The sequence below is a fragment of the Diorhabda sublineata genome, chromosome 7, assembly GCF_026230105.1.
Source record: "Diorhabda sublineata isolate icDioSubl1.1 chromosome 7, icDioSubl1.1, whole genome shotgun sequence".
NCBI classification, from domain to species: domain Eukaryota; kingdom Metazoa; phylum Arthropoda; class Insecta; order Coleoptera; family Chrysomelidae; genus Diorhabda; species Diorhabda sublineata.
The window spans coordinates 658,641-686,310 of NC_079480.1; the positions used below are offsets into that span (position 1 = coordinate 658,641).

At 36.8% G+C, this 27,670-nt stretch overlaps 1 protein-coding gene and 2 long non-coding RNA genes across 4 annotated transcripts; 2 read left to right on the top strand and 1 right to left on the bottom strand.

The window, feature by feature from the left end:
* The first annotated feature begins 316 nt into the window (after window positions 1-316).
* LOC130446456 (uncharacterized) lies at window positions 317-3,465 on the top strand. Its single transcript, XR_008910155.1, has 2 exons — window positions 317-2,166; window positions 3,080-3,465. It is a non-coding gene; the product is annotated as an uncharacterized LOC130446456 (long non-coding RNA).
* On the bottom strand, window positions 2,156-27,638 carry LOC130446455 (uncharacterized). The gene is made up of 9 exons (XM_056782729.1): window positions 27,219-27,638; window positions 12,802-15,436; window positions 8,537-8,654; window positions 8,351-8,471; window positions 8,082-8,233; window positions 6,272-7,490; window positions 3,755-3,872; window positions 3,452-3,691; window positions 2,156-2,844 (listed from the first exon to the last, which is right to left on the bottom strand). Exons 2-9 carry the CDS (start codon window positions 15,421-15,423, stop codon window positions 2,761-2,763), a joined length of 4,674 nt encoding a protein of 1,557 aa, XP_056638707.1. The 5' UTR covers window positions 15,424-15,436; window positions 27,219-27,638; the 3' UTR covers window positions 2,156-2,760.
* LOC130446457 (uncharacterized) lies at window positions 20,711-27,647 on the top strand. Of its 2 annotated transcripts, none has more exons than XR_008910157.1 (2): window positions 20,711-22,165; window positions 26,892-27,647. It is a non-coding gene; the product is annotated as an uncharacterized LOC130446457 (long non-coding RNA). The 2 variants fall into 2 exon arrangements; XR_008910156.1 differs by lacking the exon at window positions 20,711-22,165 and adding an exon at window positions 22,319-22,332.
* The last annotated feature ends 23 nt before the right edge of the window (window positions 27,648-27,670 follow it).

The window sequence follows — 27,670 nt, forward strand, 5'->3', positions numbered from 1 at the left end:
AAAAACATGTTCATAGTGTAAATAAAAAATAAATGAAGTTTTAGAAAATAAAAGATACTTGCTGCTTAGTTCCTAAATACCACGCGGGCATTTGACAAAGTTGGCCATAATATCCTTTTATTGAAAATCAAAAAATCCTTTCTTTATTCCTAAATCTGTCAAATACATTTGCTACTGTAAACCTTAATTACTGGATAGATCATGTGATCGTTCTGTTCCGCGAACACAATTATTTAAAGTGTACATTCGATCAGTTCCCGAACAATCTATTACCACAGATCTTTCAAAATAGACCACGTGATACAGTGAAGTTGTCGAGTATTATGACAGTCGGAAATCTGTACGGAGTTGGATTTAAAACTTAACCTCAAATATTCACCAAAAAGATAAATAAAAGTAGAGTGCATTCTTTAGATGTTTTGGTTTGAGTAACTAAAAGTTATAGTTCATCGACGAGCGTCATATCTTGGTGTGTTAGGGTAGGAGGAAATAAAAATCAAAAGTGTCTCAACAATTTCTTGTACTCTCTCAACAGGGGGGGGAAACAATATTAACAAAATATGCATCCTGGCAATAATAATTAATACAAACAATTATTTACATTAAAAAATCAACATAACTATACATAACCTAACGAGTGTGTACTTATGCGCAAAGTATACCTAAAAACAGGTAAAAAAATCTAGTTTTACAAACAGAATCTTAAATAAGATTAAACGTAAACGATTTCCATTGCTAAAAGATCCACAACCGGATAATCAATATCACCAACTTGAGTAAATAAAATTATTTTTTTATCAAATTGTATTAGAAAAGTTAAAATGATCAGTTTGAAAGAAAAGAAACATCTTTTTACACATCGTCCAAATAATCCAAATTGGTGATATCGATAACACGGAATTGTAACCTTTAAATGAGAAATTTAAACAAAAAGATGCACCTTCTGATTTCATGGCAAAAAAGACTCTTTGAAAGTCTTTCGAACATATATATTTACATCGCTTAAAAATATATCACATTTATCATATTTGACACATCAGAATATCGAGATGAATTATAAAACAAACAATTTCGTCAGTATTTATACCAATGTAAGTGTGCTTGTGACTAAATCCAAAGGATTGAAGACATTTTATAAAATATATTCTATAGCAACGTGGATTCCGCAGAACCTAAGGTTCCCATAAAGAAAATTCCCAGGATTCTACAGAATTAGTACCAAAATCATAATCCATATTGGACAACCACTTTCATATAACTGAAAGAAAATAAGAACTACCACAACTGAATATATGATAAAATTCATGGAATCATTGTGAGATTACTTTCTAAATACAAATGTTGATGTTTAATGATTAAATTCATCATCAAAAGGCAACTGATAAAGCTGTTTAATCTTGATTACGAACCAGAAATAGATCTGCATAGTTGATCGGCACTAAAACCCATAATTGAGTATATTTGTGAATGAATTTTGGTCTGGTTTTAGAAGTAGATACCCGAAAGTAGACAAAACGTCACTACGCTAACATTTATCATAAGATTCGTTGAAAAGTGGTACAATAAATAATTTCGAATCGATAGGACTTAAAGAGTGATAAAACAGTGACATAATTCTATTCCTTCTGATAAAAGTTGACTTTAAAAAACTATTTTCACTATTAAAATATTTCTGATGAAAATTTGTGTCGTTTGATTTGTAATATTTTGATTTATATTTGGTGTAAGTCCAGTTAACTCAAAATTTTGGGAATCCCTGCTGTACAGAACCCGAATATAAATAAATACAGTCAAACTTGATTAAATAAAAAATTTTCATGGTTGAAACTCATTGTGATGTACAACCACTGAATAACCTACATTTTCTCTATATTTTGGAATAGTTCTTTTGATTTTAATCATTTTAATTCAATACAAAAATTTTTGGAAACATACTGCGGGGAAGAAAAGTTTTGAAAAACTGATAAAAGTTGTTTTTGAACTCAAAATGTTGTGGAAGAAGTGACAAAATTATATAAACAGGTGAAAGTTCTGAACAATGAAAATAAAATTAGTGAATTGGTGTCTAAATGGATATTGGGATACTGGTCATAGATAATTTTGAGAAAATAGAATCCGAAAGGCTGTAGAAGTTGTTGAAAAAGTATATAAACAAGTAAAAACTGTGTAAGTACTGAAAAAATAAATATATGTCATGTAAAAGTTATTTATTTAAATCAAAGGAACGACTAAGCACGACCACATCTAGTTGAATTCCAAAAGTTTCAATCACATTTTTTCATAAAACATTTCACCTACATTGGGAAACAGATTTTTTCTTTAGATAATATATTAACACGTTTCTCATTTTCGATAATTTTGTATAAAATTTAGTTTCAAATGGTCAATTATATAAAATAGCAGCTAGATATGTAAAAAATAGATTCGACCGATGAACAACAGCAGATTTAACTGTAGAAATTCCTGTATTTATATAGTTATTAAGAAGAAATATATTTTGAAAATTTGACTTGAAAATACGACTAAAATTGCCATTTTATGCCAAACGTACTGAAGAAAAATTCGTTCTATAATCCACCTATTTGAATATATAATATATATATATATAATTTCGTGTAAATAATAAAGTAATTCTGTAAGTAGAATGTTTTCAACAATAAAATAGTTTATAAAATGTATACTTTTCTTATTTTCATAGCTTTTGTTTTCTATATTCAGTCTTCAGCAGTTTTATAATAGCAAATATGTACAAAAATTGTTCTACGAATCCGCCATTATCGTTTCTCTCTGTTCTATTTCGTTCAGTTTGTTCGGATGATTGACGAATACTTTTTTCGCTAGAGTCTACAACAACAAAAACCAATATTATCAATCCAACAATTTCTCAACGAGTTTATACAATAAAATCATAATGTTATCATAATTTCTTGACTTATGGCTAGGAGGAATAGGAAGCATCCAGAATCATCGATTAGAATTATTTTGGAATATAAAGTAGATACTAAAACTTATTATTATTATTATTATTATTATTATTGGACCAATCCGGGACTGAATTTCGTTTATTTTTTGATTTTAGGTATCGAACGACTTATCTAGAAGTTTCAAGACTTGATGTAGAACAATCTAAACTGTATGGAGTGTTCAAATACAAAATTTTTCCCATGGGAGTGAAAATTTGGAAAATATAAAGTAAATAGAAGCTTTTTGTGTCGTTTTATCATTATTGAGCTAGTCCGGGACTGCTTTTTGTTTGTGATGTCTAGTAAAAGCACCGAGTGATTGATCTGGAAGTTTCGAGGTGTGGATATTTGATCTAGAACAATCGGAAGCATACAGAACGTTCAAATTAAGTCCGAAACGTCTCAATGACAATTTTTACTTCGAAATTCAAGTTGTTTTGTTTTATTTTTCACGATTATCATTATAGAATTATAAAATAAATAAATACCTTTAAACTTTCAAGGCATTGGTCCCCATCGCAAGTATTTATCTCAGTCAACAGACTGTTGGATCTCTCCAATTCTGCGTACAAACCGAAAGGTAACTTTTTCAAACATTCCAACCTCTGTATATGCATCTTGGATCGCAGATGTTTGGCTAGATGACCGTGAATCCGAAAAGCGATGTTACAATCCGAACATTTGAACGGTCTGGGTTCAGAAGAAGAAAGCGCAGGAGATGAGGACAACTGAAAAATCGATATATTTGAAAATACTAATGGATATGATGATAATTGAATGGGATTGCATACCTTGTTATGGTGACTAGCACTCCTTTCGTGTTTTTGTAAATGTCCTTTCGTTCTGAAACTAACGGAACATGAATCACAGCGGAAAGGTCTTTCTAAATAGTGGATATTCATGTGTAGCCTGAAAAAAAAAAGATAAAAATCGATTAGTCACACATATCCATCCATTGACTGAGTATTTGGGATTTGAAACCCCCCATAACAATTTTTATTCATACAATTATGGATTTTTAGTATTTGAAACCCCTCATAATAATTTTTTTCACTTAATTTTCTATATAAATGTCTTTGGAACCCTCTCATAACAAGTTTTTACACAATTATCCTTATAAGTGGGTTTTTGGAATTTAAAAAACCCCAATAATATTTTTTTTCCATAAAATTATGGATTTTTGGGATTTGGAACCCTCCCCTAAGAATTTTTTCACACAATTATCCTTATAAGTAGTATTTTTGAATTTGAAACAATCCAACAACAATTTTTTTACACAATTATGAGTTTTTGGGATTTTAAAAACTCCCCTAACAATTTTTATTCACATAATTATGGATTTTTGGGACTTGAAATCCTCCCCTAAGAATTTTTTCACACAATTATCCTTATAAATAGTATTTTTGAATTTGAAACAATCCAACAACAATTTTTTTACACAATTATGAGTTTTTGGGATTTTAAAAACTCCCCTAACAATTTTTCTTCACATAATTATGGATTTTTGGGACTTGAAATCCTCCCCTAAGAATTTTTTCAAACAATTATCCTTATAAGTAGTATTTTTGAATTTGAAACAATCCAACAACAATTTTTTTACACAATTATGAGTTTTTGGGATTTTAAAAACTCCCCTAACAATTTTTCTTCACACAATTATGGATTTTTGGGACTTGAAATCCTCCCCTAAGAATTTTTTCAAACAATTATCCTTATAAGTAGTATTTTTGAATTTGAAACAATCCAACAACAATTTTTTTACACAATTATGAGTTTTTGGGATTTTAAAAACTCCCCTAACAATTTTTCTTCACATAATTATGGATTTTTGGGACTTGAAATCCTCCCCTAAGAATTTTTTCAAACAATTATCCTTATAAGTAGTATTTTTGAATTTGAAACAATCCAACAACAATTTTTTTACACAATTATGAGTTTTTGGGATTTTAAAACCTCCCCTAACAATTTTTCTTCACATAATTATGGATTTTTGGGACTTGAAATCCTCCCCTAAGAATTTTTTCACACAATTATCCTTATAAGTAGTATTTTTGAATTTGAAACAATCCAACAACAATTTTTTTACACAATTATGAGTTTTTGGGATTTTAAAAACTCCCCTAACAATTTTTCTTCACACAATTATGGATTTTTGGGACTTGAAATCCTCCCCTAAGAATTTTTTCAAACAATTATCCTTATAAGTAGTATTTTTGAATTTGAAACAATCCAACAACAATTTTTTTACACAATTATGAGTTTTTGGGATTTTAAAAACTCCCCTAACAATTTTTCTTCACATAATTATGGATTTTTGGGACTTGAAATCCTCCCCTAAGAATTTTTTCACACAATTATCCTTATAAGTAGTATTTTTGAATTTGAAACAATCCAACAACAATTTTTTTACACAATTATGAGTTTTTGGGATTTTAAAAACTCCCCTAACAATTTTTCTTCACACAATTATGGATTTTTGGGACTTGAAATCCTCCCCTAAGAATTTTTTCACACAATTATCCTTATAAATAGTATTTTTGAATTTGAAACAATCCAACAACAATTTTTTTACACAATTATGAGTTTTTGAGATTTTAAAACCTCCCCTAACAATTTTTATTGACACAATTATGGATTTTTGGGACTTGAAACTCTCCCCTAAGAATTTTTGCACACAATTATTCTCAAAAGTGAGTTTTTGGAATTCGAAACCCCCCTTAAAAATTTGTTTTTACATAACAGACCTAAATTGAAGCCGACAGATGTTCTAAAACGCATTAAAAGATCAAGAATGAAAACTAGTAGTTTAGTTTTAGAGTTTTAGAGTCAGCAAACTGAAACCGAACCGAAAATGGGGCGCAACAGATCTTTCAGACTATTATTGAAGTTGGTCGGAATGAAATTTTAACCATCCACATATTCAAACTACCTAAACACATATCAAAAGTATTGACAAAATAATTATTTGATGTTAGGAACAACATTAGAGAAATTAAGGTACAGAAACAGGTAGTTTCGAAGGGGTTGGTATTAAATATAATAAAAATTAACAAAAAGCAATAATAATAAATTAGAGAATATGAATAGAAAATATTACAGTCATAATGAACACACTATCTACACCAACACTACAAATTACATTATTTGATCTACGTTTCAATGACCAAGCTACCGTCTTCAGAGACCGAAGAAGGTAAACCGAGCTATCTGAAGATGATATAACTTGATTATCGAAACGTAGTAATTTATAGTTTGTTCAAACAGATACAGAAATTGGAGGAGGAGGAGATAATGTGAAATAAACTCACCTAAGTTGTGAAGGTTTGTTAAAACTCTTGGAACAAATGGTGCAGCTCTTGTTCCCTTCGGATTTAACGATAATATCATTGACGTCCTTATTGACGGGTCCGAAATTAACAGTATTAATACCGCCGTCTATATTTTCGTTTTTAGTGGCCAATTTTAAAAATTCGCTGGCGACGCTCTTCGCCAAAGTATTTTTCTCCAATTTGACTTGTTTGGTGGCAACATCGGCCAGAGTTTCCATGGCGCTGTTGTCGTAATCCGTATTGTTGCCAGTTTCTTCGTTGTAGTTCTGATGTTGATCTTGTGTATCCGCACTCAGAGGTCTCAATATGATAACGGTGCTATTGTTGTTGTTGTTGTTGTTATTATAAATAGGAATTTCTTCTCTGTCCTCGTTAATTTCCAATCGAGGAGGAGACTGTGGTTTCTGTAACGCGTTGAATATTTCGTTGGCGACGTTCTTCTCGCTCTCCGTCAACCTAAAATTATTCACCACCTCGTTTACTAACGTTCCGTTTAATTTTTCTTGATTATTCGCCATCGACAGATCCATAACTTCGTCGTTTTTCTGTATTTTGTTTTTATGGGGAAATTCCGTTATTGAAAATTTTCTTTTTCTTATATCCGACACGCTTTCGGCGGTTATTACGACGTCGTTTATTTTTAGAGTAGGTAGGGTTCGGTTGGGGGTAGTTGTGATGTTTTTAACGTTGTTTAAGGTCTCTTCGTAACAATAATTTTCGTTTTCGGGTAGATCGGGACTTAATTTTCCTTGGGGAACGTATTTTTTTATAACGTTGAACTGTTTAATACATTTCGGTTCTACTGGATTGGTAACACTTTCCGATAACTTATTTTCCGGTTCCGGTGAAGGTAATACTACCTTTTCTCCTATTAAAACGGTGGTATAAGGATACGTCAAAGGTCTACTTATACTTCCCATTCCTAAATAGGTCCTAACGTTTTGATTTTCTGCAGTTTCTTCTGATGCCGATATATTCAGCTCCATCGTTTTGAAACTTGGACTCATCGTTGTGTTTGGTTGATCTAGGAATTTGTTTTTGGCGTAAATCGTCTTTGAAACGTGCGCCAGTTCTTCTGTGGTCATAAATGCTTCTGTGGGGCTCTTCGTGCCTATGTTACCAGATGTTTGGGTAGGTTTTTGCGAAAGAGACAACAGACCGTAGGCCGCTTCGTGTTCTTGTTGACGCGTCGATTCGTCTAAAACGAAAAATAATTTCAAAATACATCCTAGATTTTAATATAATAAAACAAATATACCATTTACTAGGCCTTACAACATAATTGACATCCGTTGAGGCTCAAAGTTCAATCTATCTTTCAACTGATAGATAATAAAATAATAATTATACACTCCAGAACAAAATTAAAACATATATTTGAAGATGAGGAATAAATAGACTTGAATATGGGGAATTTTAGCTTAAAATCAATTCAGAAAACTGAATTTTACTATATAAAACATTAAACAATCCAATTTTGGTACGTATAGCATAGAATTGTGGGTAAAAACAGTATAAAACTTTCATATAAATAATTTTTTGTCACTAGTCATAATTCCAAGCAAATGTTATATTGAGCTTCAAATATAAAAAAAAATAATAAAAAAGAGAAGTTAAAAATGATTATAAAGTTAAAAGCGATAAAAATTGAAGATAGCGAATTAATTTAATTTCTATATCTCTATAAAAGAAATTTTCATCCAAAGAATCATTATTGAATGTTTAGGTGAAGTAGAATGCTTTTAATCCAATTTGAATGCCGCGGAAACAAATTATTTCAATCACTTACCGCTACTATCCATTCCGCTGTCGTCAGTATCAGATTCAGAACTCTGAGCGCTTTGTTGGGCTGATGAAGACGACGATCCCGTACTAGTTGTGGAATTTTTCGAATGGGCCTTACTTTTCATATGTTTGGTTAAGTTTCCTTTAGTTTTGAAACTTTAAAAAATTAAAAACAAATGGACTTATAAAACCGTAATTAGTTTGATAAGATTTTGTGATAAACATATAAATTCGTAATAATATGAACCGTAAAGAAAAAAAAAACAAATTTACCTGAAATTACAATGACTGCAAGTATAAGGCCTATCGTTTGAATGTGTCCTGATGTGCTTTTTAAGCATAGACGGTTTTTTACAACGAATCCCACATTGGTCGCATACATATCGGCCTCTACCTATAACAAATTCAAAAAAAAATCTCAAAAATATTTCAAATTTTAAACTATTAAGCTTGTCTTACCCCTGCCTCGAACGTAAATATAATCTTCGTTACATTCGTACCCGCCTAAAATTGTATTATTCTTCTGTGGTTCGTCTTCTTTTTCAGATTGTGCCGATGACGTTTCCGTAATGACAAACTGTGAATAAAAAATTAATTAAAGACATGATTTAACGAAAAAAAATAGTGTTTTTGGCATTTATTTACTATAATATACTAAAATTTTCAATAATAAATGTTTTATTATACAATAAAACTCCATGGAATAAAAATCGGATTAAATAATGGCTGTAAAGGGATTAGAAACAAGTGTAAAAAAGAATGACATATAAATACAAATTTAAAATTTTTATATTTCAACGAATTTATTAAAAGGTTAAGTATATTTATAATTTGTTTATTGTATATTTATAATAATTATTTAAATTTAATATAAGTTATACATCTTAATACATTTGTGTTTATAAAGCAGCAATTAAGTGAGAAGCTTAAAGGTAATTCACACTCTACAATATTTTTTCTAAACTTAAAATATGAATAGTTTCTAATAGGCTATTATTTTAATTAATGTCCTTATATTAATAAATTTTTTCAATAATATCAATGTTTATATGGTAAATTTGAATGGAAGTGTGAAAATATTCCACATAATCTAATATTTGATTTGTTTATCAGTTGAAATAGTTATTGAATTTGTAATATCTCTGAATAACGTATTAATCTGATTTTATTCACGTTTAATGATTACCTAACACAAATTTTGAAAGCATAGGTGCACTGAAATGTTTATCGATTATAATTAATATAATAAAACAAAAAAATAGTACAACAGCTCCTTCTAGACCAAAATATTCCGGAATTAAAATAGCTTCCGGGCGGAGGCTGATCTGGAGGTTGTATCAAGCAAAAACATTTTCTAGGTTGTACACCAACATCTGCAGTTGAGGAAATTTCATATTTTGGCCCTAGCAGAAACAAAGAGAATCTCGAATCTTCAGAATTCCATGTTATGACAATTTTGCCAACAGGTTTGGAATTATATATTGGCCAAATGGAAGCATCTAAAAGACTTTCTTGTTATGTTTCCTTGGAACGACGTTTGCTTCGATTCCAATGACCCTTCAGTGCGTACAAACGAGATTTCGGAAGTAGTCTTGGCAGGTATGGAAGCCCATATTCCTTACACCTTCAAAATTCGCTTGTGGGGAGTTGAGGTTGGGAGCAATACGTCCTAGAATAGTCACGTGACCGAATTAGCTACGACTTTTCCACAAAAACTCTTCAAGACCAAAAACTACATACTGCTTAACAGCTTCTAATCCTCTACAAGAACCAGATTCGTTTTTCTTTGGAGTATTGCTCGCACATTTGGAGATCGGCTCCCAAACACACCCTCAGGACGCTCCACTCGATACAGTAAGAGTCCAATCCGACTTACAAGCGACCCGGAGCTGACCAGAACCTGCAGTTGAGGATTTGGTACAGTCTGGGCATAAAAAATCATCATTGGCTCCCAAGCACACCTTCAGGACGCTAGACTCGATGCAGTAAGAGTCCAATCGGACTTATAGGCGACCCGGAGCTGACCAGAAACTGCAGTTGAGGATTTGGTACAGTCTGGGCATAAAAAATCATCATTGGCTCTCAAGCACACCTTCAGGACGCTAGACTCGATACAGTAAGAGTTCAATCTGACTTACAAGCGACCTAGAGCTGACCAGAACCTGCAGTTGAGGATTTGGTACAGTCTGGGCATAAAAAATCATCATTGGCTCCCAAGCACGCCTTCAGGACGCTAGACTGATACAGTAAGAGTCCAATCTGACTTACAAGCGATCCGGAGCTGACCAGAAACTGCAGTTGAGGATTTGGTACAGTCTGGGCATAAAAAATCATCATTGGCTCCTAAGCACACCTTCAGGACGCTAGACTCGATACAGTAAGAGTCCAATCCGACTTATAGGCGACCTAGAGCTGACTAGAACCTGCAGTTGAGGATTTGGTACAGTCTGGGCATAAAAAAATCATCATTGGTTCTCAAGCACACCTTCAGGACGCTAGACTCGATACAGTAAGAGTCCAATCTGACTTACAAGCGACCCGGAGCTGACCAGAACCTGCAGTTGAGGATTTGGTACAGTCTGGGCATAAAAAATCATCATTGACTCCCAAGCACGCCTTCAGGACGCTAGACTCGATACAGTAAGAGTCCAATCTGACTTACAAGCGACCCGGAGCTGACCAGAAACTGCAGTTGAGGATTTGGTACAGTCTGGGCATAAAAAATCATCATTGGCTCCCAAGCACACCTTCAGGACGCTAGACTCGATACAGTAAGAGTCCAATCCGACTTATAGGCGACCTAAAGCTGACCAGAACCTGCAGTTGAGGATTTGGTACTGTCTGGGCATAAAAAATCATCATTGGCTCTCAAGCACACCTTCAGGACGCTAGACTCGATACAGTAAGAGTCCAATCCGACTTACAAGCGACCCGGAGCTGACCAGAACCTGCAGTTGAGGATTTGGTACAGTCTGGGCATAAAAAATCATCATTGGCTCCCAAGCACGCCTTCAGGACGCTAGACTCGATACAGTAAGAGTTCAATCTGACTTACAAGCGACCTAGAGCTGACCAGAACCTGCAGTTGAGGATTTGGTACAGTCTGGGCATAAAAAATCATCATTGGCTCCCAAGCACGCCTTTAGGACGCTAGATTCGATACAGGAAGAGTCCAATCGGACTTACAAGCGACCCGGAGCTGACTAGAAACTGCAGTTGAGGATTTGGTACAGTCTGGGCATAAAAAATCATCATTGGTTCCCAAGCACGCCTTCAGGACGCTAGACTGATACAGGAAGAGTCCAATCGGACTTACAAGCGACCCGGAGCTGACTAGAAACTGCAGTTGAGGATTTGGTACAGTCTGGGCATAAAAAATCATCATTGGCTCCCAAGCACACCTTCAGGACGCTAGACTCGATACAGTAAGAGTCCAATCTGATTTACAAGCGACCCGGAGCTGACCAGAAACTGCAGTTGAGGATTTGGTACTGTCTGGGCATAAAAAATCATCATTGGTTCCCAAGCACGCCTTCAGGACGCTAGATTCGATACAGTAAGAGTCCAATCTGATTTACAAGCGACCCGGAGCTGACCAGAAACTGCAGTTGAGGATTTGGTACTGTCTGGGCATAAAAAATCATCATTGGTTCCCAAGCACGCCTTCAGGACGCTAGATTCGATACAGTAAGAGTCCAATCTGATTTACAAGCGACCCGGAGCTGACCAGAAACTGCAGTTGAGGATTTGGTACAGTCTGGGCATAAAAAATCATCATTGGTTCCCAAGCACGCCTTCAGGACGCTAGATTCGATACAGTAAGAGTCCAATCTGATTTACAAGCGACCCGGAGCTGACCAGAAACTGCAGTTGAGGATTTGGTACTGTCTGGGCATAAAAAATCATCATTGGTTCCCAAGCACGCCTTCAGGACGCTAGATTCGATACAGTAAGAGTCCAATCTGATTTACAAGCGATCCGGAGCTGACCAGAAACTGCAGTTGAGGATTTGGTACAGTCTGGGCATAAAAAATCATCATTGGCTCCCAAGCACGCCTTCAGGACGCTAGACTCGATACAGTAAGAGTCCAATCTGATTTACAAGCGACCCGGAGCTGACCAGAAACTGCAGTTGAGGATTTGGTACTGTCTGGGCATAAAAAATCATCATTGGTTCCCAAGCACGCCTTCAGGACGCTAGATTCGATACAGTAAGAGTCCAATCTGATTTACAAGCGACCCGGAGCTGACCAGAAACTGCAGTTGAGGATTTGGTACAGTCTGGGCATAAAAAATCATCATTGGTTCCCAAGCACGCCTTCAGGACGCTAGATTCGATACAGTAAGAGTCCAATCTGATTTACAAGCGACCCGGAGCTGACCAGAAACTGCAGTTGAGGATTTGGTACTGTCTGGGCATAAAAAATCATCATTGGTTCCCAAGCACGCCTTCAGGACGCTAGATTCGATACAGTAAGAGTCCAATCTGATTTACAAGCGACCCGGAGCTGACCAGAAACTGCAGTTGAGGATTTGGTACAGTCTGGGCATAAAAAATCATCATTGGCTCCCAAGCACGCCTTCAGGACGCTAGACTCGATACAGTAAGAGTCCAATCGGACTTACAAGCGACCCGGAGCTGACGAGAAACTGCAGTTGAGGATTTGGTACAGTCTGGGCATGGAATATATGTATGTATGTATAAGGAAAAGTTGTATACTTACCTTATAACTAGAATGTATGATTAGATTGGCCGAAGTCTTCCCCGCTATACTGTAACTCTTGTTAATCTGTCTGGAATCGTAGTCGCTGACGTACAATTTATCCTGTTTGGTATCCTGCTGCCTCCATTCGGAGTACATGCTCAATTTCTTGAAGTGGGGCACGTAAAAAGGTTGCGTCTTGTTCAAAGTACAATAGACCGGTCTCGTGGAACTCTTCAATCCCAAATAACTGAAATAATTGCCGTGAAGAAAATGCTCGGCGTACTTCTTGGCGACTCGAGGCGTATCTGGGCTGATCAGGATCTGATTGAACATGGTCGGCGTCAAGCCGTGGTGTTGTTTCAATGACGCCGTCGTCGGTTTCAAAGCCAAACTATTCGGTCTGGCGAATTTCTTGATTTCCCCTTCGGCGGATTTGTCTTCCGCGCATTTCGTATCGGAACCGTCCGATTTCGGGGATCTGTTCAATCTTTCCGGTAGCAAAAAATTGGCCGTCGCTCTAATTTGCACCGGATTATTATTATTATTATTTTTGGGCGATTTGATCAGTTTATCGGGTTGCGCGAATAACCTCGCGCCGTTTTTATCCTGGGAGCAAGTTTCCGTCGGTTTCGGAGATGGGTGGTCCGTCATCGGAGGGGGTTTATCGATTACTAAAGGGGGTAAATTTTGTCGGATCGGGGGGGTATTTTCGACTACGGGTCCCGGCATACCCGGCACGTGTCTAACGACTTGACCGTTCACCAATAGATTCAGAGGATTGTACAAATTGGTTTTAAAGTCGCCGGGTGGCGTTCGATGATTAAAATTCGTAGGTACAGTCGGTTGTCTAATATTAGGCGTCAACATTTTAAGAGCGTTCTGACTGAAATCGATTATATTCTTATATAGAGGACTCGATTCTTCCGGATACGATTTGGTAATCGATACGTCGTCGTCGATATTTCGAATTGTATCGAAAGTAAAAATCGATTTATCGAAATCTATATTTTCTTTGGGGGTTTTCGTGTCGGATTTATTGGTATTCGTTAAAACGGTGCCTCCGGATTGTAAACTAGTTTTGACGACTCGATTTTCGCTTAAATTACCGATAAAATTCGCATCTTTATCGAATTCGTCTTCGATTTTGAAGGTTTTCGATTCGCCCGACGAATGCACTTTCACTTCCCCCCCGAATAATTTGATGCGGGGTTTTTTATCTTTATCGAAGGAAAGGGGGGACAAAAGGTAATTGGGCGGCGAGGATGCGGTTTCCCCTCGATTAACCAGAGGTAGATTTCCGCTATCGAAGGAAAACGATTTGGTTTTGTCGCTTTCTATTAGTCGAGTTTTGCCTAGGAACGGTCCCGGGGAGTCGAGGGGGAATTGCATCCGAGGAATGTTGTCGAAAGCGTTTTTGTTGTGCGTTAATATCGAAGCGACGTTCACCGAACTACTTCTGGTATATTTCGGTCCGGCGGATTTTCCTTTGCAATTTCTGTATTTGTGGACGTCCAATTCGGTGACCGTTTGGAAGATCATCTTGCAATGGGGGCATTGCATGTCGGAGGAGCTGCTCAGATTTTTCAGCAGGAGTTCTTTGATTAGGCTCTTTTGGATGACCGGTTCGGTTACTTCGCTCATGGATCTCTTTCGGTTTTTGGTGAGGTTGAGCGGCTCGTCGTGGCGGATTTCTTTTTGTACGAACGTCTCGCTGGGTTGCGGCGCCGAGGAATTGTTTCTATTTATGATTTTGTTGATGTGGTGCGACACGAATCGGGTGGTCGTCGTCGAGGTATTCGTCGCGTCTTCGGTACTATCTGGCGGGGGGTTATCGAATAATTTCGCCGTATGGAACCTGGGTTTGTACGGTTTCTTCGGTTCGTCTTTGAATTCCGAATCGTTCGGCGGGTTTTTCGCTATTTCGGACTCGTGGTTCGCGTCCGGAGTTTTGGTCACCAATAATCTGTTGGCGTGCGTCCTGGATCTGCAATGTTTGTAGAGGTTCGATCTGGTTTTGAAGGAGAAGCCGCAACTTTCGCAGGGGTACGGTCTTTCGTTGGTGTGGGCTCTGATGTGTTTTTGCAAAACGCTCGGTTTCGAGCAGACTAGATTGCAATAGGGGCAAACGTATTTTCCGACGGAGTTTTTTTGTTCGTCGTATTTGGGAGTCGACGTTTCATCCGGTTTGACGTCGTCTCGATGGAAATTGGCGTTGAAGATGCCGTAATTGTCTCCGGCGTAATTGTAGTTGGCGGTCGGGTAAACGTTGTTCAAAATGGAAGACGTGCTACTAGTATTATCTGTATAGTTGGTCTGTTTAGTATCAAAACTAGTCGGTTGATGATGATCTGGTTGTTTCGAAACTACATATGATATGTAAGAGTTCGAAGATTGTTGGTTGCCTAGTGATATGGAAGACTTGGCGTTCGACGTACGCGAAGGGCTGCTATTTGTACTTTGATTTGGCACAGGTTCGATATTGTCCGTTTTATCCATTTTTTCTTTTTCTTTTTGATCGATTTTTTGCGCGAACGTCTCCACCGGAGCGCTCTTCTTGTTTTCCTTGTCATTTTGGATTATGGATTCAACGTTAATTTGTTTCTTGAATTTTTTGTGCAGGTAACTGTCACTTTTTTCCATAGCTAAATTCTACCTGAAACAAATACGTATCAATTATTATATTGACGCTAACAGTGGATGAAATTGCTTCCTCGGCCACAATATTATCCAAAACTGAGTCTCAGGCGACTGTTTGCTGTAACGATGCAAGAATTAGAGGCGCCAGAAGAAACGGTGCCACAAAAACCGACTTTTGTTATCGAGAAACTACCCGAAGAAGTGCGGGAATCCGCAAAAAGAATCGACGGAACTCCGAATTGCTTCCGCGGCCACAATATTATCCAAAACTGAGTCTCAGGCGACTGTTTGCTGCAACGATGTAACAATTAGAGGCGCCAGAAGAAACAGTGCCACAAAAACCGACTTTTGTTATCGAGAAACTACCCGAAGAAGTGCGGGAATCCGCAAAAAGAATCGACGGAACTCCGAATTGCTTCCTCGGCCACAATATTATCCAAAACTGAGTCTCAGGCGACTGTTTGCTGTAACGATGCAAGAATTAGAGGCGCCAGAAGAAACGGTGCCACAAAAACCGACTTTTGTTATCGAGAAACTACCCGAAGAAGTGCGGGAATCCGCAAAAAGAATCGACGGAACTCCGAATTGCTTCCGCGGCCACAATATTATCCAAAACTGAGTCTCAGGCGACTGTTTGCTGTAACGATGCAAGAATTAGAGGCGCCAGAAGAAACGGTGCCACAAAAACCGACTTTTGTTATCGAGAAACTACCCGAAGAAGTGCGGGAATCCGCAAAAAGAATCGACGGAACTCCGAATTGCTTCCGCGGCCACAATATTATCCAAAACTGAGTCTCAGGCGACTGTTTGCTGCAACGATGTAACAATTAGAGGCGCCAGAAGAAACAGTGCCACAAAAACCGACTTTTGTTATCGAGAAACTACCCGAAGAAGTGCGGGAATCCGCAAAAAGAATCGACGGAACTCCGAATTGCTTCCTCGGCCACAATATTATCCAAAACTGAGTCTCAGGCGACTGTTTGCTGTAACGATGCAAGAATTAGAGGCGCCAGAAGAAACGGTGCCACAAAAACCGACTTTTGTTATCGAGAAACTACCCGAAGAAGTGCGGGAATCCGCAAAAAGAATCGACGGAACTCCGAATTGCTTCCGCGGCCACAATATTATCCAAAACTGAGTCTCAGGCGACTGTTTGCTGTAACGATGCAAGAATTAGAGGCGCCAGAAGAAACGGTGCCACAAAAACCGACTTTTGTTATCGAGAAACTACCCGAAGAAGTGCGGGAATCCGCAAAAAGAATCGACGGAACTCCGAATTGCTTCCTCGGCCACAATATTATCCAAAACTGAGTCTCAGGCGACTGTTTGCTGTAACGATGCAAGAATTAGAGGCGCCAGAAGAAACGGTGCCACAAAAACCGACTTTTGTTATCGAGAAACTACCCGAAGAAGTGCGGGAATCCGCAAAAAAAATCGACGGAACTCCGAATTGCTTCCGCGGCCACAATATTATCCAAAACTGAGTCTCAGGCGACTGTTTGCTGTAACGATGCAAGAATTAGAGGCGCCAGAAGAAACGGTGCCACAAAAACCGACTTTTGTTATCGAGAAACTACCCGAAGAAGTGCGGGAATCCGCAAAAAGAATCGACGGAACTCCGAATTGCTTCCGCGGCCACAATATTATCCAAAACTGAGTCTCAGGCGACTGTTTGCTGTAACGATGCAAGAATTAGAGGCGCCAGAAGAAACGGTGCCACAAAAACCGACTTTTGTTATCGAGAAACTACCCGAAGAAGTGCGGGAATCCGCAAAAAGAATCGACGGAACTCCGAATTGCTTCCGCGGCCACAATATTATCCAAAACTGAGTCTCAGGCGACTGTTTGCTGCAACGATGCAAGAATTAGAGGCGCCAGAAGAGACTGTGCCACAAAAACCGACTTTTGTTGTCGAGAAACTATCCGAAGAAGTGCGGGAATCCGCAAAAAGAATCGACGGAACTCCGAATTGCTTCCTCGGCCACAATATTATCCAAAACTGAGTCTCAGGCGACTGTTTGCTGTAACGATGCAAGAATTAGAGGCGCCAGAAGAAACGGTGCCACAAAAACCGACTTTTGTTATCGAGAAACTACCCGAAGAAGTGCGGGAATCCGCAAAAAGAATCGACGGAACTCCGAATTGCTTCCGCGGCCACAATATTATCCAAAACTGAGTCTCAGGCGACTGTTTGCTGCAACGATGCAAGAATTAGAGGCGCCAGAAGAGACTGTGCCACAAAAACCGACTTTTGTTGTCGAGAAACTATCCGAAGAAGTGCGGGAATCCGCAAAAAAAATCGACGGAACTCCGAATTGCTTCCGCGGCCACAATATTATCCAAAACTGAGTCTCAGGCGACTGTTTGCTGTAACGATGCAAGAATTAGAGGCGCCAGAAGAAACGGTGCCACAAAAACCGACTTTTGTTATCGAGAAACTACCCGAAGAAGTGCGGGAATCCGCAAAAAGAATCGACGGAACTCCGAATTGCTTCCGCGGCCACAATATTATCCAAAACTGAGTCTCAGGCGACTGTTTGCTGCAACGATGCAAGAATTAGAGGCGCCAGAAGAGACTGTGCCACAAAAACCGACTTTTGTTGTCGAGAAACTATCCGAAGAAGTGCGGGAATCCGCAAAAAGAATCGACGGAACTCCGAATTGCTTCCTCGGCCACAATATTATCCAAAACTGAGTCTCAGGCGACTGTTTGCTGTAACGATGCAAGAATTAGAGGCGCCAGAAGAAACGGTGCCACAAAAACCGACTTTTGTTATCGAGAAACTACCCGAAGAAGTGCGGGAATCCGCAAAAAGAATCGACGGAACTCCGAATTGCTTCCGCGGCCACAATATTATCCAAAACTGAGTCTCCGGCGACTGTTTGCTGCAACGATGTAACAATTAGAGGCGCCAGAAGAGACGATGCCACAAAAACCGACTTTTGTTATCGAGAAACTACCCGAAGAAGTGCGGGAATCCGCAAAAAGAATCGACGGAACTCCGAATTGCTTCCGCGGCCACAATATTATCCAAAACTGAGTCTCCGGCGACTGTTTGCTGCAACGATGTAACAATTAGAGGCGCCAGAAGAGACGGTGCCACAAAAACCGACTTTTGTTGTCGAGAAACTACCCGAAGAAGTGCGGGAATCCGCAAAAAGAATCGACGGAACTCCGAATTGCTTCCGCGGCCACAATATTATCCAAAACTGAGTCTCCGGCGACTGTTTGCTGCAACGATGTAACAATTAGAGGCGCCAGAAGAGACGGTGCCACAAAAACCGACTTTTGTTGTCGAGAAACTACCCGAAGAAGTGCGGGAATCCGCAAAAAGAATCGACGGAACTCCGAATTGCTTCCGCGGCCACAATATTATCCAAAACTGAGTCTCCGGCGACTGTTTGCTGCAACGATGTAACAATTAGAGGCGACAGAAGAGACGGTGCCACAAAAACCGACTTTTGTTATCGAGAAACTACCCGAAGAAGTGCGGGAATCCGCAAAAAGAATCGACGGAACTCCGAATTGCTTCCGCGGCCACAATATTATCCAAAACTGAGTCTCCGGCGACTGTTTGCTGCAACGATGTAACAATTAGAGGCGACAGAAGAGACGGTGCCACAAAAACCGACTTTTGTTATCGAGAAACTACCCGAAGAAGTGCGGGAATCCGCAAAAAGAATCGACGGAACTCCGAATTGCTTCCGCGGCCACAATATTATCCAAAACTGAGTCTCCGGCGACTGTTTGCTGCAACGATGTAACAATTAGAGGCGACAGAAGAGACGGTGCCACAAAAACCGACTTTTGTTATCGAGAAACTACCCGAAGAAGTGCGGGAATCCGCAAAAAGAATCGACGGAACTCCGAATTGCTTCCGCGGCCACAATATTATCCAAAACTGAGTCTCAGGCGACTGTTTGCTGCAACGATGTAACAATTAGAGGCGCCAGAAGAGACGGTGCCACAAAAACCGACTTTTGTTATCGAGAAACTACCCGAAGAAGTGCGGGAATCCGCAAAAAGAATCGACGGAACTCCGAATTGCTTCCGCGGCCACAATATTATCCAAAACTGAGTCTCAGGCGACTGTTTGCTGCAACGATGTAACAATTAGAGGCGCCAGAAGAGACGGTGCCACAAAAACCGACTTTTGTTGTCGAGAAACTACCCGAAGAAGTGCGGGAATCCGCAAAAAGAATCGACGGAACTCCGAATTGCTTCCGCGGCCACAATATTATCCAAAACTGAGTCTCAGGCGACTGTTTGCTGCAACGATGTAACAATTAGAGGCGCCAGAAGAGACGGTGCCACAAAAACCGACTTTTGTTGTCGAGAAACTACCCGAAGAAGTGCGGGAATCCGCAAAAAGAATCGACGGAACTCCGAATTGCTTCCGCGGCCACAATATTATCCAAAACTGAGTCTCCGGCGACTGTTTGCTGCAACGATGTAACAATTAGAGGCGACAGAAGAGACGGTGCCACAAAAACCGACTTTTGTTATCGAGAAACTACCCGAAGAAGTGCGGGAATCCGCAAAAAGAATCGACGGAACTCCGAATTGCTTCCGCGGCCACAATATTATCCAAAACTGAGTCTCAGGCGACTGTTTGCTGCAACGATGTAACAATTAGAGGCGCCAGAAGAGACGGTGCCACAAAAACCGACTTTTGTTATCGAGAAACTACCCGAAGAAGTGCGGGAATCCGCAAAAAGAATCGACGGAACTCCGAATTGCTTCCGCGGCCACAATATTATCCAAAACTGAGTCTCCGGCGACTGTTTGCTGCAACGATGTAACAATTAGAGGCGACAGAAGAGACGGTGCCACAAAAACCGACTTTTGTTATCGAGAAACTACCCGAAGAAGTGCGGGAATCCGCAAAAAGAATCGACGGAACTCCGAATTGCTTCCGCGGCCACAATATTATCCAAAACTGAGTCTCAGGCGACTGTTTGCTGCAACGATGTAACAATTAGAGGCGCCAGAAGAGACGGTGCCACAAAAACCGACTTTTGTTGTCGAGAAACTACCTGACGCTGTTCTCATTCATCAAAAAATGCTCAAAAGAAAGAGGTATCTTTTAAATGGAAAAAAACATCGCCGAACAAAACTATTTCGATTCCAAAATGCGCGAAATTACGTCACAAATCGTTTTATATAATCCCCAGACTAAAAATAGAATTGGCAACGTTGTAACTCATTCATAAACGATAAAACCGATCGAGTTTATAGAATGTACATTATCAAATATCAAATAATAAATAATGTTGCCAAGTAATTCTAAATCTAAGACGAATAATAGTTTTATTAAATTAAATATTTCTAATAAAATTTTTATCTAATTCGTAAAAAGTGTACACCTTAAAATAATATGGCAACGTTGTAATCGCCATACTCGAAGCGCGGCAATTGATTCGTCCGCTGTCATATCTCAATAAAATGTTGGGTTATGAAATTTATTTCGCAAATTACGTTAATTAAAACAGCAAAGAAAATGAAAATAAATCATATTCTCACTATGACGACCTTGTATATTAAACTAGAACTCTAAAAAACTGGTGTGAATCGTATATATATATAAAAGGTAATGGTTTTCAGGTAAATTATTCAATTTAAGGTAAATATATCGAATATTTAGAAAATAATGTTTCAATAAAAACCTCAGACACATCCACTTTGATATTTCATTCACTAAAACAGTTAACACAATAAAATTTATCAACAAAATATATTAATTATTATCAATTAATTATTCACCAATAAATATCTAGATTTTATTTAAAAAAAAAAACCTGAAATTTTTATCGAATTTGTTTGAAATAACCATTTTAAAATAACAACTTTCCTGAAACAACTTGGCAACGTTGTAATCACCATACTTTGAGCGCGTGAAACGTTTTCATAAAATGTAGGGTTATGAAATCATCCAAAATTTCTTTAACAAATTGCGTTAAAAACAACATATAAATCGTATTATCGCAGTTACGACCCTGTATATTGAACTAAAAAATTTGCATGGTTACATATAATAAAAGCAAAACTATTTTAGAAAGAAAATATTTTAAAAAAAAAAACCGTAACTACTCGTATATTTCATTGAAGAATACAGTGTTGACGTTATCACAATAATAACCTATCAGTGTTCGAAGCTCGATACTAAAAAATTTGCGACATTGTCAGATCGATTTCAATTCTGTAAGAATATTTAGATTACACATACAGTCTTTCACAAAATGACGATCTTTTCGTTATTTGATACTTGTGTTACGAGTTACAATGTATGGTACGAAAATTTATGCATTCGATTGTACCTGACCTTTGATTTGACCGCGTGCATTTTATATAACGAACAAATTTTTATCTTCAATAACTTTATCTAATATTTTTATTTCTTATAATTCTTAGGATGTTTGAATTGAAGACAAATCGAAACATGGTTTAATGTTGGATGTAAATATACGTCACGCGAGATTCGTTTTGATTTGTACATTCGATCACCTCATCAGTCGAGAACGGAATACAAAGTCCGGCGCGTATTTTTATAATTTTTTTTCACTTTAGTATGCGCGTTACTTTTAAATTCATTCCCGTTGTTGTCTTTTCGTAAAATAGGGAAACCGATTTTTTATATTATTATGACGTAACATGGAAAAATGCTCGGCGTAAATTTTATATTTGGATTTTTAGTGAGAATAATTAATTAAAACGTGATAACTCGTTTCCTTATCTGAATTAAAAGTAAATAACGGATGACGTGGTAATAACTAGTTTAATTTTTAAATTTCGTTTATTAAAATAAAAACAACTTCAAGATTATTTCAAAGTTTTAACGTGGAATATTTGTTGCTGTTTGCTACAATGACATTGACAGTGTTTACGTTGTTGACAGATCTCCAATTTTTCTGGTAACCTAATTCTAGTACATTAAAGAAAAATAGATTTTGACAGTCGCACCTATTATGGTAATTACGTTGTTGCCACATCTAAAATATTTTGAGGAAGTTTTCACAATACGTAAAATATAATTTTGCCAGTTTAACGTGTTGTGTTACATTGTTGTCAGATTTAAAATTTTTATAGAAACTGAATTTCAATATATTAAAAAAATGTTGACAGTCTCACGTATCACGTTAATTACGTTGTTGTCAGAATTAAATTTTTTTTTTCAGGAAAACTGATATATTCATAGAACGTCTTTTGGTTTGTCAAAGTTTTATAATTTGATGAATATATTTTTAACGTTTAACACTGTTGTTGTCAAATCTTTGAAAGGATTTTTTATTTATTTATGTTTATAATAACGTTGTTGCCATATCTCGACCATTTTCTGGAAATTCGATATATTTATCTTAAGATGTTATTTACATTGTTGTCAGATCTCAAATTTTTCAGGGAACATAATACATTCATAATTTAGTAATGACTTTAATATCTTATGATCACATTTACGTTGTTGTCAGACTTCAATTTATTCATGATGTCTAATATATTTAGAAAACGTAAAGATTATGTAATTTTTGATGTTTTTTGTAGCGTAGCTTACACGTCGTGTGTCGAGTTTTGTAACTTACGTTTAATTAAAATCCAAAATGAGTTTTTTAGCCCGTTAATCCTTATCACTGAAACCGTTATTAAATATTGTAGTACACAACACCGAAGTAACTATAAAACTAAATAAACTTATCACTCGACGTAAACCATTATGTCGAATAGAAAAATTAACGAAAAAAAAAAAATAATATTTCTCAAAATATTCACCATAAAGTGTGATAGTGACGACAACGCATTAATAAAATTGTACACACACATACAGTGAATCATTTGTTAAGTTATATTCTCGAGAATTGATAAGAACTCGGAGTGATAATGAAAATTTGTAATAGAAATATACCGGGCGTACCTTATTTCAGATATATAATATTTAATTACTACAACAAACAATATTTATTAAAAAGTTTAAATAATCACAAGTATTTATATCCAAAATATCCAAAAATAAAAAAAAACCTGTTTATTCCCGGCTATTTATGATAAAAAAAAATATTTTAATCCGCTAAATACATTCTATTAAAATTATTTTCCCTTATTTTATAATAGAAACGGCAACGTCGCAAAAATAAACAACCTGCTTGCATCTGCTTCTCTCCCGGTTTGTGATTCGTCGATGAACCGGCCGAAGTCAACTAACATTTCTCGGTATTGCCGAGGTAGATTCGATATATTCGTTATCACTTCTCGGAATTCCACATGAGACTGCCGCGATTGTCTCTTCTTTCTTCTCTACAATAATTTTATTTTGAAACGCGATTCCCGTTCGGTTTTGTTGATGTTGTAAGACGCTGTAGGCTCGTAACTTTCGTACAAGTGATCGAGAATCGCCTCGAGTTTCGAATCAATGCACGGAGAGGATCAATTGCACTGAGTGTTCGTAGGAAATAATCATTATAAATTATTTCGAAAAACATTTACGAAATAAATTGTAATTAGATTAGATCGTTGACAGTAGCGGTCGGGGTATTCAAAAATCAAATTTTGTACAGTGATGGAAAAGAATTTTTAACGATTTCGTGATAACTAAAACTCGCAATATTGTGATGAAATTTTTCATGAATTTAATTTGGTGTATGCTGATGTATCACGTGACATCGTTTATATTCGATTTCTATAGATGACGCTAGTTACATGGTCCGTACTAAGAACAGTCGTCGGCCAAATTTGAATATTTTTTCAAATTTGTCTATTTAAGTAGTACTTTATATACAATTATCGAATATTCAAACTGATTTTGTGCATTTTTAACTTTACGATATATTTTCTACGTCTTCAAATAAGAAATAGGGGAGAGTGGAACATTGTTCTAAAAAAAAATCTGTGAGTCCGGTTCTGCTTGGTCCATTTTTATGAACTTGATGTCGTTTAAAAAAGCTTTTGTTCGGAAATACAAAATATATCAATTTTAAGTAATTTAATTAGTAACGTGAGTACTAGAGGGCGTTATTTCAAATATTTCAGATATTATGCATTTTATTGTGCAAATGTAAATAGAAGCATAAAAAATAGAATAGGTTTTCAAAAAGTAAACTAATTTAACATTAAAATAGCGAAAACCGCACGTCGATATCTTTTTTCTGTCCCGAGATATTTTAAACAATGTGTAATCAACGAGAATTTTCTCTTCATTTCGTATATATTTTTGTTCAAGCACAATAAGAGTGAAATGTTAAATTTAAAAATAATATACTACCGAATACAAGTATAAAGTAAAAAATATGTTTTCGTGATTTCCAAATTTAATCTCACAAAGTTGAGTGCAGTTGATCCGCACCCTACATTTCTTTTATAATTCAAATAGAAGGATGCTCCTTTATTTAAATTATATAATATATCTAGTTCGAGGTGCTTGACTTTGACTTTTACAACGATTTTATTCCAGGAAATTAACTTTTTTTTTTACCTGAAAGCAGGGTGACAACAAAACCACCTGCCTACCTTTTACGATATAACATTTATACGATTCGCCATATTGAACAAGTTAAATTTGACATTTATTCATGATTTTTAGGTTAAAATCAATTACATAGAAGAACAATAATAAAATAGAGATGGGAAATTTAGATATAACTATAAAAATAACGTAATATAGGTTACGATAATTTTTACATTGTTGTCATATCTACATTCGATTGAATCGAATGAATACTATTTTATTAAGAACGTTGATAAGTTATACCAACGAAAAATTTATTGTATACGTAGGCAGGTCATAATATACCTCCGCAAAACTACCTTGATAGATAAATACGTTGTTTATACGAACGGAACGATAACAAGTCGTTGCAGCGATACGGGATTTCCTGTATTTCTTACAAAACCGCAATTTAATAACGACGTTTTCGTAGAAATCAATAAATTCTTACCGAGAAGAGTTGAAAAATTGCGGGCGATTGTATCCACGATGCATTCCGCGATGTTGACATTGAAATTTAGAAATTTGTATTTAACCTTGAAATGTATTTAACAAAACTGGAGCTTTAAACGAGAAAAAAAATTTTCAAAGTTGGCAACGCTACTGCATCGCCCACGTACATTCTAATTTCAATAACATTAGAATGTTAAATGGGGGATTTCCTCACTTTTATACAGGGTAGTCCAAAGAAGCACCGTTTGGACTGGCGGATGCAATTTATTGACCAAGAAAAAAAAATTGTGTCAATTTCGACTTGCGGAAAATCGTCAACGGAAGACTTGTCAATATTTTGCGAAAGTTGGGTTATGTAGAAGCGTCCAACATAACCTAACCTAACCTAAAAACGTACCAACATAACCTAACCTAACCTAAAAACCTTCGAAGCTCTCGCACTACACACCCCGCCATTGTTTACATCCAGGCGTCAGTCGGCGTTGTGCTATAGCCTAATGAGTGATGGTGTTGTGCGTGAATGTTGTTTAAAGTTTAATGATGGTCGTAATGACGATGTATGCATGATGAATAGGTCCAAGGACGGAAATTCAGCCGTTTTAATAACAAAATCATGAATAAACTATCAAATAAGGGGTCGAAGCTTTCATTGTACTAATCCTTAAGCCTCTTGGGGACACTACATCTTACGGACCAAATAGTCAGAACCGATTTTGAACGCCTGCAGTCTAATACCTAACCTCCAATTTGAATTACGAAAGCAACAAGTCCCTTTGGAACAAGTTCGTTGATTCACAAAAAAATGTACCTTCTGGAGAATAAAAATACTGTTCGGGTGCCTTTTTAGATATCGCCAAGGCATTCGACAAGGTCTGGCACAAATGTTGAAAAAAAAATCACAGTTTGCTTACTAGAAACCGTACAAATACATTTGACCCACCCTGTATATTAATAATAATTGTATGGTGAAGTGAAAGGTTAAATCCCAACAAATTAATTTTTTTTTTTTTTTTCAAATCCAAGGCGATTTCGCGACTCGTTTTATGTGGAAATTTATCAAGATTTTTAAGTAAATACCGAGAGAGATCCCCCTCCGTATAATTTTAAAATAGAAATTGACAATAAAAAACAATATCGAATGGTTCCAAGAAATCCGATGGTTTAAACAGCAACGGGTATGCGTCACCCAATAGAGGTCAAAACAAGTGACGTTAGAATCCCTAAATCGTCGATTTAACACACAGCCTTGTTGCCAGTAAAAAAATATCATTTTGCGTTGTGTAGAGATGGTAAGTAAATTGTAAGTAAGTAAGTAAATTATGTCGACAGTAATATACATAAGTAAATTCATTAGATTTCAGAATTTACTTGCGCAAAGTGTTAATTATTTATTGAAATGTCATATGAACTTTTGAATGACCCTGGAAAATTATAATACTCAATTCAAATACGGGAATTTCTTTGATATTATAATTTACGTTGACAACAATAAGTGTCTTTTCACAATAACAATAATTAAAATTTCTATTTTTCGAAATATTGTAGAATTAATCGGATTTCGTAAAATATGTGACGACGTGGCAACTACGCTCAGTTCGCAACATGTGGTGGTATGATGGAATCCGTGCGGGAAAAAGGGGGCAACGATCGTCGAATCGAGACAGACAGCGTATGACGCCAAAGTGATAGTCACTGCGGCGCCAGTTAGTACAATACCGTGCAAAATTTTGTATGAAGATTAATTTAGTTATCACCTAATAATACTCGAAAATTCGATAGCAATATCATAAGTAGTTAGGCAACTCTAATCACATCTTAATACATTTTAAATATGCGATAAATTACTAGATAACAATATAGAAATGTACTTACCTTACTTGTTAATAGCGAAATTCGCCTACGTACTATTACAAAACCACAATGTTTACATTATGCTAACACTATCTTAACTCCATTCATCGATTTTTTACGAACACACATAATACACAATTATTTCGATACGAGACCTGTAAAATTTACTAAATTACGAAAATATAGAGTTGGCACTTTTTAATAATGTTGATTTATCACTTATTGTAATGTTTCATGACTCTTACGCACTTATCTTTAAAGATTTCCTACTAATTTTAGATAAATCTACAGATACTGCGTGTACAAAATACACTAAATATGATATGATGGGTCACACGGCGCCATGTTTACTTGTTTGACTCTTCCGTCTCTCTCTCTCACCCGCGCGCTTCTAGCAATCGTTTTATAAAGCTGACCATGCACGTACTTTTTATCCATACGGAATATTTCATACACTTTACATCCTATTAGAA